Here is a 12,085-nt window from a genome sequence, read left to right on the forward strand (position 1 = left end):
AGAGAGAGAGAGCGAGAGAGAGCGGGAAAGTTGAATGGTGAAATGAGAGTGAGGGAGAATATTTTGGTGAAGGTTGGAGCATAGCATATAGCCAAACTAGTTTTTTGTTTTGTGGATGGAAATATGGCAAGAAAGCTGGCTCCTAATTAGTATTTCACATCTAAACTAAATTTATGCTAACTTTTATAAGTAGTTAATGGTATGAATGAAGTACAGTATTGAATTAATCTACCTAAAAGTTAAGCTAAATTATAAGTGAGTGTCAAATAGTTTGGTTCGAGTATCTTGAGAATTAGATCGAATCGATTCGTGAAATTGACAACCATAATACAAGGATCACATCTGGTCTAGATACGATCAAATCTTGATAATAAGACCTAGAACTAAACCAATTTAAATTGAAACTAGTGGTTTTGAATAAAAATATGTACTCTTTTAAGTTACAAAAATAATATTTTTATTTATATTCATTAATTTTATGTATACTTGATAAGGAATTCATTATTAATTAATTGGTCAAGGCTACATGTACCGAATTTTTTTTATCGAATCCTTTACCTACCACTCACAATAGAGTGGGGACCACATGCCTGCATTTTTAAATTCTCGTGCAGCCCGACATACATTGTGAGAGGATGTAAAACATTCGGTAAGGGATTGAGTGTACAAATATCTTTTTCCTAATTATAATAATGCTAAGAGCCTAAGAGAGAAGTGCAAGGGAAGTGGGATGGAGTGGGAATTGCACCGACAAAATATGTGCTTGTGAGTGATTGTAATTATTTTGTGAGAGACAAAAAAAAAAAAAATTATATTTGAATATATATGAAAGAAAAAAAAAATTATAAACTCTTTGACGCTATAAAGTTAAAGAAACCACTTATCACCAAAAACTTTATAAAAATATATGATATTATTTGAATATACAAATTTAATTTTCCTTGTTTACTCTTTTTCAATTAGATAGAAATTAGTTTAAATTGGACCCGTGAAGTTAAAATCTTTTAGTAGAAAAAGATTATTGTATTTTTAATTGGAAAAATAACATACTTTAGGAATAAAGATTGCACCATTAATTTTTCTTAAAATTATTTTATTGAATTTTTTAAAAATGTGTACAAAAAATTGGATCCTATGAATTTCATATTTAAAGATAATTAATGCTAATTGAAAAAATAGGTACAAATTAATGAAATTTATAGCTAGAGAAAGTACTTATATTCTTTTATAATTAATAATATTAGTGAATATATATATTCACTAATATTATTAATATCATAATTCCTTTTAATGGAAAACAAATTAATGGACACACGTGACGTGGTGAATTGTAATTTGCCTATTTTTTTATTTTTATTTTTTCATTTTTCAATGAATGCACGTCGAGCGTTGTCTATCAACTCTTCCTATCAAAATTCCCTGTTTGAGTAGCATGATTTTTCCTTTTTAATATGTTGTTAAAAAGTAGAGAAAAATAATGAATCCAACTGCAAAATATTTTTAAAATGTTTGATTGAAAATTAATTTTAGTAAAAATAATTTTCAAATAAATTGTGCTAAGCTAACGCATTAAAAACACATATTTGATATGTAACACTATATAAGTTCAAATAAGATAATATCCAATAAATATTTCACATTTTTTTATTCTTTATTTTTATATTAAACATGTTTTCATAATTCACTGTATAGGTAGAGAAATAACTGAAAATAGACAGATTCATTTATGGAGTGATTTAAAAAGCTAATAAAGAAAGTGATATAATCAGAATTTAATAGAAAAGTTTACTGAAAATATACTTTGAGACATTCCCAACGCATTAGAAGATTATTAAATTATAATTAAAAAGTAGGATTAGGTGAATCTGACACAAATATTAATATAGCAAGCACGTGAGGATATCTCATCATTGGCTTTATCGCTTTCTCCATAAAAGAGAAAAATAGTTCTCTCTCTCTCTCTCTCTCTCTCTCTCGTGTGTGAATGCATGAAAATACTATTTATTTTTAATAAGCAGCTTATTAATTGTTAACTTTGCATGTAAAAAAAAGTTTATTCATAAAGTACTTATACATTTGTAGGTAAACTTATTTGTAAAATAATGATATTCCGAACTTGTTTTTTCCTTAATTATCCTTTCAATATTGAAATTTGATGGTTGTATACCGAACTTGACAATCCTCCTCACAAATCGCGGGCTCCCTTTTTGTGAGGTGGGCTGACAGCTTGATGTACGAGTAGTAGAACCCTTCAATATTTTGGAGACATTGACACACCATATATTTAATAAATGGGAATACCCCCAACTTATTTTTTTGAAACTCGACACATTTCTATTTGTTTAACAAATACGATATGTTCAAGTGTCAAATTTTATTAAGACAAAAAAAAATTTGGAACGTTAAATCTTAACAAAGAGTTTAGGCATCTTTCTCCTTTACAAAGATTTTAATGGTAGAAATTAAAAAAATATTGACATGGATGGGACTATATGGTGTTCCTATTAATGCAATCATTATTATTATTATTATTTTTTTCAGTGTTTTAATGCATATATTACGTTAAATTGAACATAAATTAAGAGAATTACATCATACATTTCTCTTTTTTTTAAAAAAAAAAAAAAGGTTGAACCCCAACTTTGAGGGCCCCACCGTCCCACCCCTAGAGTTTTGTGAGAGAGGTAAATCATAGGATGTGCCCCAACAAGTTAAGGAACAAGAGTTGCATGTACACTGCGCCTACAAGAAATTCAATTCCATGTCTCGAAAATCAAATCCCCACACTGCGACTGCCAGCAAGACGTAAGATAACATCAGTCCTACCCTTTGCACCACTGCGCTATGCTCGGGGCATACATTTTTCTTTCTTAATTGTGTCTAGTCAGATTTAACTTGGTATAATAAACATATTGAGACTTGGACAACTATCTTCATGTACAAAATTCAAACATAATGGGAAGAAAAAATCAAGTTGTAGGTTAAAACTAAACAGTTTATGGAATTAATTTGAAACCTATATATTGTTCATCAACTAAATCTTTTGACCTGATCACATACTGTCCCTCGCCCTTGATCGTTTGCCCTTCTCACGCTTGCAAGCCAAGGAACTTACGTCGACGAGTCCTGATAAAATATGATTCAACTGAGATTCGACATTTTTTTAACCACAAAATTCTCAATTTTCATTTCGGTCGAACCTTGTAGAGGAAGTCTCAAACATTGAATAATCTTGCCAACTAACTTCAAAATATAAGAAAACTGCTTAACCTCAAAGCTCACCAACTTGTCAGAAGTACTACATACCTCTTAACACAAACACGTGCAATGACAATTCAAATCCCAACTCATCACCACGTACTTCTCAAATGATCATGACACCCTCTATCACATTGTAGTGCTTGGTACAAAGCCATTAATTTTCCGCAATTTCCTCTTCTAATATCAATTTCGTTATTAGGGACCATAGATAAACCGATCCCTGTCCACATTTGCTGTGACATTGTGATTTTAATTAACATTGGAGACAAAAACATGTTACTCTTTGCAATTCAGAAGCCAATTAATTATCCTATCATTTTCGACGCTGCCATTTGTCTTAGCCAGCTCATGTATCGGAGAAAAATGATTGTCCTGGGAAAATCCGAGTTTATATATCGCAACCAACCCATGAGCGAGAGAAGCAGAGTACTAGTGACTATTTCTTTTTACAATGGAAAGTTGTTTACTCAAATATAATTGAATATCAATACTCGTTCTTTGGATGAGCCACCGGAAAGATGGTTCCAGGAGTACGCCCACATTGGTTTTTCGCGAATTCCACTTTCAAGAAGTGTGTGACATCAATGTTGTGTCATTAAGGTCCCGTAAAGATGAGACCACAAATAGAACAGTCCCTGTCATTTGCTGTCATATTGTTGTTACACAGTTTTTACCTATGTAATTCTAGAAGCCAAAGAATAGGATAAGAGAAAATGGCCACACACGTATGCACTGAGACAACAAGAATAAATGATTGAGAGTTCATCCTTTTGTGAGGATAGTCATATCATTTTCGAACCTGCAATTTTGTCTTTGCCAGCTTCTGTGGGGAAGAAACGAAGATGGTCCCCTCAAAATCCCAATTTAGGAATCAATGTTGTGCTTTCACTTTTCCTCATTTGCTGGCTATTTCTGAATGTGCGTCGACTGGCACCACCGGCACTCTCTTCTCCTATCTACATGACTCCTAAGAAGCTCAAGTCTATCTTATATTTAACTGTACACTCAGTTTTAAAAAACTTGCAGCAACAAGATGTATATATAATCTTAAACAGCCATTATAACATGAAAGTCACAGCATTCTAACATTTCTCACAGCCAAACATTAGCATCCTACCAATCTTTAAAACGAAATGTCCACTTAGGCTCAAAGTGCATGCTTTAGTATGCAACATAGGACACAACCGGAAATTATAATGAACATTTTAGCTTCTTTTTCTTTATTAGTACCGACCGGTGCTATCTGATTTCCTATATCAAACATGCTATATATGCATCAACAAATGGGATATTAAAACATGGATTTTCATTAGGCACTCTCTTTTTTCTTAGACATATTACATAGGGGACTCAGTTATGCCAACTATCAAAACTTAGCACTAAGAACTGTTTCAAATTGATATACCCCAAAAATAGTAAATTCATATATAAGCAATTCAAATGGCATATAATAACAAACACCTCAAACTATTTAACATTTGTTAAGGCATCAATCAATCTCACATTAAGTTCTAGGATTTCGAAATCATGCACACAAAGATAGATAGGAGGGCAAAAGCAGCCTTGAGAAGGCCGAAACAGTGCACTGGTTCATGTCAAAAAACAAAGATTGTGCGAGCCCATGAAAGTTGTGCACAGTGCATTGTGGTTCTTGTCTATATTCCAGGTAGATTTAAATTGCAACTCATGATTATCAGAACAATGGAACGAAAGTTAAAAAGTATAATTGTAGAATATTCAGAACACAAACATCAAAGAAGCAAAAACATGAACTCATATGCATCGCAAGACAATTCAATAAAATATAAATGAAAAGTCGTAGAAATAGAAAATTAAGGTTTGGACTTGCAAAATAGAAAAAAATAACTCAAAAACTACTACGGGAAAAGGCATATAAAAAAATACTCATGTATTTGACACTAGTGCTTCTATAAGTTAAATGTCGAACCACCAAATCTAAAAGTTTAAGTTGCAGATGATGCAATATGTATATTATTTAAATATTATTTTCAACATGTCCCCGCACATGTAGGACGGGTTTATCTTTTCCAATAAAAGCCAGACACATGAACAATTGTATTACATGGGTTGCAAATTTTGCTCTCACACCAAAAGATAAAGAGAACTGTAGAAGAAATTTCTGTATATTTTTTCACTGAAAGGATTACATGTTATATGCAATTCCGGAGAGAAATTAAAAAAGAAACCACCCAAATCACCTACAAATTATTCTAAGAAATCTATACACAACGTATTAAAGAATGAATAATAATTCATATTATAGCATATCTAGTTTTAAAATAGATAACAGATTGAGTAGAGTCACTAAAATGCCATAATTAATACATCAAATCTGTTAATTCTCAATATTAAAAGGATCATTGACCTTAAACATTAACCTTACCGCATAAGAGAAAATTACAACAAAAACTAAAAGTGTACAAATATATGTTCTAAAGAAAAACACTAAAATATGGAGGTGTTCAAGCCAATAAATACAAACTATTTTTGATCTATACCATGCACCAGATTTTAGGCCATGTTTGATTCACATTATTTGGAAAAAATACATTCTTAAACAGTGATTTGACACCATTTCAACCACACATTCTTCAATAAAATAATATTACACGCAAATCTAAAACTTTTCCTTATTTTTACAAATTTCCCATCAATACACTTTTCAAAAATGCATTTTTTTCCAAAATAATGTGGCTCAAACAAGGGCTTAATCTCTTTTTGGGATCATTCTCCTGACAATTTTTTCCTCTAGGCCTGTTTGAGCCACATTTTTCAAAAAATACATTCTTAAATAATGATTTGACGTCATTTCAACCACACATTTTTAAAAAAAATAATATTACACGCAAATCCAAAGTTTTTCCTCATTTTTTAACCACATTCTTCATCAATCTACTATTCCAAAATACATTTTTTTCAAAATAATGTAACTCAAAACACACACCTAGTATTGTTTGTTTTCCTTGAAGTTGTCAAGATAATAACGCATAGATTTTCCAATCTAGTGAATTCACTCAAAAAATTGCTAATTGAATATTACAGATGACAAATTTATTCAAAGCAATATATTGTTAATTTCTCAGTAAAAACAGTAACCCAATGGAACTGATATTGCTGAATTAAAAGTGCTTAATTTTATTGGTTTCTTAACTCAGGCATGGTTTCAGTTTCTTTAATAGTTAAAAACGCATTAAATGTTTTTTGAAAGAGATTGAATCAACACAAAAAAATTAAATAGAACTTAAGTAATTTATTATTAACCCTCTGGTATAGCACTTACAGGTTGTAGTTGAGAGTTTGTTATCAGGGTTTGGGGGCCACTCATAAAGAAGCTCTCGGAGCTGCTCTCTGTGGCATGAGGTGACATACTAGAGTCCTCCTTTGACCTGCCAGTCAAAGGAAGTCCAAAAAGATGATCTCCCCATATATCGTAAGTATAATTTTCCTCAATTCCAATCTTCTGCTCAACTTTATCCGGTTTTTTATCATGAAGTTTGGAACCAGGAGCCCGCGCATGTGAAGCAATTGTAGATGTCGAAGCCAAAATGGGAGATTGACGTGTCAAATGTGGGGAAGCCCTTCCAGCAATAGGAAAGGTTGCAGAAGGCAACAAAACAGCTCTGCCAGCCACTTTTCTTGCTAAACTTGGCTTCTCTTGAGCACAAAAGAGCCAGTTACTGTTGCTAAGATTCAAAGAAAGATCAGGCCCCAGTGCATTTACCTTTAAGCGAGGTTCTGTAAATGTGCTTTTATCACATTGCTGATCAGCTACCTGGGTGAATGTATGTTTGGCTTCCACAGATGTGACAGGTGAAAAGGGTGAGGTCGGTGTAGAATTTCCACTCTGACTGCTTGAAACTTCAAAAAGTCCACTTAGTGCTGTATTGGAACTCTTATTCTTCCGTCGCCTTCTTCCCTTCCCCTTTCCAATTTTAACTGTCAGTATTCTAGCTTTTGATGCATCTTGAATATCAGGGGATTCAACTGATACAGGTTTTGAAAGTGAAGAGTGTGATGATATGGCTTCTTGTTGAGTATTCAACTGAGTGTTGTGTTGCTTTTGATATCCCATGGATAGATTTACATGTTTCCGAGCACCAGCTTGACCATCAGATTCTAGCAAGGTATCCTCTTTCCCATTTGAACTAATCAAGCCACTCATTTTTGGGGATATGGGATACTTGCTATGGTTTTTGGGATTGTGATGCACATTAGAACATTTTTCTGCAAAGCTCACAGTGGAGATGGAGCTTTTCCCACTCTTAAACAAGTATTCTTGAAAGCCAAAGGCCATTACGTGGGGAAACAAGAAACAGAGCAGCAGTAACAATATGAAAATGGAAAAAAGAATCGCAACCATGGATCTCTTAACTCGAATCCAGAATGTAGATCTTTTGCAGAAGTTGAGCACAGACATGGGAATACAAGCTTTCATAGGAATCACAAAAATCCCTGATGCCAGAACCAGTTGAAGATCCCTCTGTATTGTAGCTGTAGAGAAATCAGTCTGATATGATATCTTAAGCTTTATAGATTCCCCAGGCAGAAGAGAAAAACCCTTACAAGTATTTACTAGAAAACCATCCATACCACATTTAGCTCCAGAAACTTCAATTCGCTTTACCTCTAAAGGAAGGTCTCCTGTGTTCTTTGCGTACAGCTCTTTTATCAAAGGCACGGAGCAGTCGAGACTTTTTTCTTCCATGTAATGTGACATGTCTGGAGACAAAAAACTAAGTGGAGTTGGCAAGTTTAACTTAAATTCTAAACCTTGCACAGGAATAGCCTCCTCAAACAAGACCAAGGAAACTAACCCCCCAAATCCACGCAAAGATAGCCACTCCACACCAGAGAGATTGTTCCTTATCAGAACTGAACTTTTCCAATCACATCGATTAGAGGGACGAAAGAGAATTGGGCCAATGGACGCTTTGCCATAAGGATGAACAAAAGCTTCTGTCACTGCACTCTCTGCTATTGAGAAACCATACCTTGTATGAGCAATTGATTTATTACCCACCAAACTATTGGATGAAGACAGTTGCAGAAGAGTGTCAGATGTCCTGCACTCATCAATAATTTCTCCAGAATTAAGAACAAGCTGCATCACAATCGATTCTTGGCTTGGGTTCTTGACAGATATCCACTGAGACCAATGACTTCCAACTTGAACCATAGGGAAAAGTACTTCATTTTCATCAAGAACAGACATGAAATTTGTGGCCGCATGAGACTTCCAGTTTCTGAGTACCAGCTCCTCTGCTTCTCTTGCATCCACTGCCTTCAGATACAGATTCACATTAATAAATGACTATATACGAGAAAGTTGAAATACATGATTTTAGCATATAAGTGAAAAACATTTAAAGATGGAAGCAAGATTCTGTGAGTCAATACAGAGCCAAATTATGTACAGATGGCATATCACACAATTACAGGATGAACAATTGTTTGATTAATCTGTAACTGGACAGAGTCATCTGCAACATAACAAGAACTTCTCCAACCCATAGAACTATAGAAGCAGAAAATAGAAGGTCGAGTAACGGAAATATGACCTATATTTTGCTCCAAGTGAGAATACATTCCAAGAAGCTATTAGATTTTCTATCATACGTACATAAAGTTACAAGTTTTAGCAATGTAGTGCAGGTACTGGAAACTTCCACGAAGAGATACAAAAACCTTCCTACTCATCCAACAAACAAAAGTAAAGAATAAGGAAGACTTCCACACATCATCCAATTATAAAAAGTAACGAGCAGATTACGTTCTGGCCTGGCATTTCTCCAGATAAGTAATCTCTCAAATATCAGTCTATAAAAATTTTCCACAGACTCAATTTCATTGTAACTATTACGTTACCTCCTATTTTCATTTCCTTACAGCACAATCCAAGTACCAACCAAGTAATCAATTAAATCACATGCAAAATTCACATATCAAATGCGAGTTTTAGAACTCAGAAATGAGCAGTGTGAAAAGTCAAAGATGCAGAGTATAATCCAAATTCACTCATAATAACAATCAGTTTAAGATACACTTTTCTTTTCTTTTCATCCCTTGCACAGTTAAGAGTAATCATAATGTCCAACAAACCCGTTCGGCATGGGTTTTGCTTTTGCTTTTGCTTCCCATAGAAAAGCTTTATGAGGAAGTTACCTTAAATTTTGTTTGGAAACTAATTTCTAAAACAGCTTCTTATTCTGGAAATGCTTTTAGCGGAAGCCATATTGGACCAACTTCCTCTAAAAGTTGTTAGAAGAATTACTTTCATAAAATTAACCAAATGGGGTCCAAAAGCAGCTTTTAGATGTCAAAAGCCATGCCAAAAGGGGTCCTTAGTTTCATTTTGTTGCCATCTATGGAGTAGAACATCATGTCCTGTGATCATATTGCAATAAGACAATCCGACATTAAACTGCTTTTGCTTGTTGAGTAACAAATCCTATCAATGCAACGCATTCCAGCCAGAAAACTTATTTCAGACAAAGAAAAGATAGAAAAAAAATCTGTATACCTTCATCTCTGATGGAAGCTGCATGCTGCTGCTTAAAGACATATGCGCATTGTTATGTTCTACATCTCTGGACTGCTGTCTATATTCAATAGAAGAATATAGTTCATGTTGTGGACCAATATTGATTACATCTTCACAGGGAATTTCAATCTGAGAACTTGTGTCATTTATTAGTATGACCAATTTGCAGTTCATGTTTACTTTGGGAGTTTCTAAGGGACTGTAAACAATAACAGCAACTTGTGTAACAGTATCAGGAAAAAGTACAAGACCTTCCATGTATTTAATATGAAAATTGGCAGTATTTTCCCCGACTTCGGTGACTTTAGTAACACTCAGTACATAAGGAGAATCATTTCTCACTGAAAGCAAAACAAGACATGGCATTATGGCTTCCAGAGCTACTGAAACAGGACGAATAGGTTCACCATAACCTGAATTCACATTCAGTTGTGCTTCAAGAGGAACAATTATTGTATCGGTCTTATTTTTTGAAGATCTCAGTAACTGCATACAGATTGCACCAAAAACTTTTCCTTCAAAATGGAACGACAGATCTAACTCCATAATAGTCTCTGTTTTTTGAGGGCGAATCTCCCAATTTTTATGTGGCCTCATGGCAATTTGTGGTAGACCAACTTCACCATTTTCAGCATCCAACCATTCTTTAGCACTCAGCATATGGTTCTCACTAGATTCTTCAATACTTCTACATATTGCTTTTGACGAGCGGGAAGTATTTCCAGAAGAAATTGATAGCCAAGCAGCTACTTCCTCCACATAGAGGGCTTCATCAAAAGGATTAAACAAAGACAAATTCTTTCTCCACCTTCCGCTGGAGGAAAGACCAAGACCAATTAAAGGCTTTACACCATAAGGGGACTCAACAGCAAACCCTATAGCTGGAATCAAGAAACCACCAAAGCTTGTCTGCAAAACTAATTGCGTTGAGGACGAACCTAACTTTGTTGGCAAAAAAACGAAACACACTGATGCAACTTCCCCAGGAGACAGCAAAATTTCACTAACATTGCACGAATAAAACTGTGAGTTGCTACTATAAGGCTCGTAGACATTCAAAATGTTGTCTCTGCCAATGTTCTTCACTGTTAAAAAAGCTAAGGAAGGAAAATACAAGTACTTCTGTCCCCAGTCCAGCAGAGAAGGTTTAATTTCCACATGTGGTGTTGAAAAGCTGTCCAAAAAGCCAGATTTGACTGTTTCAATATTCCCAGTCAATTTCAAATTTCGGGTTTCGTGGGCAAGTAATTGGTTTATACGAGAAGTGACATCATTTTCTTGATCATTCCAAGAGTTAAGACATGGCAATTCATTATAACTCTCTTGGTGGTACAAAGAACACGAAACAGTCCTTCCACCCAATAACCTGAATGTGCCACTGTCTGATGACTGACTGAGGATATTTTTCACTTGGTTCAGTCCAGCAGATAATCTAACATCGGTGTAAACCCTAGAAGCATCTAATACTTCAAATTCTGCATCATTTTTTTCACATAAAAACCCAGCCAATGTTGATGGGAAACAGAATGAATTCGAATGAGGACATACATTGTCCATACCATGTTGCTGTCCCAATTGTTTTGATTCAATTGACTTACTATGATCATCAAATAAATCTGGAAAATTTTCATCAGAATTGCCTTTGTAGGACCGGCATGCTTCAAATTCCATCTGATTCCGTGCTCCATTACTAAGAGATACCTCATATGTTATGAGGGTGAAAAGAGAACACAATAGAACCACCACAAAGTGGAATGCCTTGAAGAAGTGCAGAAATCCCCTGAACAACATAAATTAAAAGCTGATATCAATACAATAAGAGTGTGTTTGATTGACATGGAAAATATCACCTAGAAAAGAAAATATTTTCCATCTTTTGTGGAAAATAAAAACCACCTCTACCCAAGGAAAATGTTTTCCTTAAAAACAAGGAAAATTAAGCATATTTTCAAAAGTTGTAAAATATTTTCCATGGAAAAAAATAGCAATCAAACAATCCAAGTAGGAATTTGGGTGGAAAACTGATATTTTCCATGGAAAATAAATGTAATCAAACACACCCTAATTCAAAAAACTACTAACACTATTTTCTTAAAAAAATGCACATTGAGAACTGTGATTTCAAATGCTAAGTAGTCATAACTCCACATTGATCATGTCAAAGAAAAGAGCACAAATAACAGGAAAAGAAGAACATCAAGTGACAGAAGAAAGAACAGAATCTACCAAAAAATGTAGTGTCATTTATTTATTAGAACTATA

The 12,085-nt window shown here is 34.1% G+C and overlaps 1 protein-coding gene across 4 annotated transcripts; it reads right to left on the reverse strand.

Annotated features, from left to right (window-relative positions):
* Window positions 1–3,062: 3,062 nt before the first annotated feature.
* On the reverse strand, window positions 3,063–11,629 carry LOC111409187. 4 transcript variants are annotated; one of them, XR_002705453.1, is made up of 4 exons: window positions 9,803–11,629; window positions 6,563–8,563; window positions 4,061–4,228; window positions 3,065–3,126 (listed from the first exon to the last, which is right to left on the reverse strand). XR_002705453.1 is itself a non-coding variant. In XM_023039173.1 (3 exons), exons 1-3 carry the CDS (start codon window positions 11,612–11,614, stop codon window positions 4,214–4,216), a joined length of 3,828 nt encoding a protein of 1,275 aa, XP_022894941.1. In that variant the 5' UTR covers window positions 11,615–11,629; the 3' UTR covers window positions 3,063–4,213. The 4 variants fall into 4 exon arrangements, 2 of the variants coding, with proteins under 2 accessions (XP_022894941.1, XP_022894940.1); XR_002705454.1 differs by lacking the exon at window positions 3,065–3,126 and adding an exon at window positions 3,273–3,945; XM_023039173.1 differs by having other exon boundaries at window positions 3,063–4,228.
* Between the last annotated feature and the right edge of the window lie 456 nt (window positions 11,630–12,085).

This window comes from Olea europaea, chromosome 14 (assembly GCF_002742605.1).
Source record: "Olea europaea var. sylvestris chromosome 14, O_europaea_v1, whole genome shotgun sequence".
Taxonomy (NCBI): Eukaryota; Viridiplantae; Streptophyta; class Magnoliopsida; order Lamiales; family Oleaceae; genus Olea; species Olea europaea.

Bases quoted from the DNA above. Each gene is read 5' to 3' on its own strand.
- LOC111409187 (XM_023039172.1), bottom strand. From the start codon at position 11,614: ATGTTGTTCAGGGGATTTCTGCACTTCTTCAAGGCATTCCACTTTGTG. The intron at 8,564-9,802 runs GTATACAGATTT...CTGTATCTGAAG, and splicing joins AGCTTCCATCAGAGATGAAG to GCAGTGGATGCAAGAGAAGC.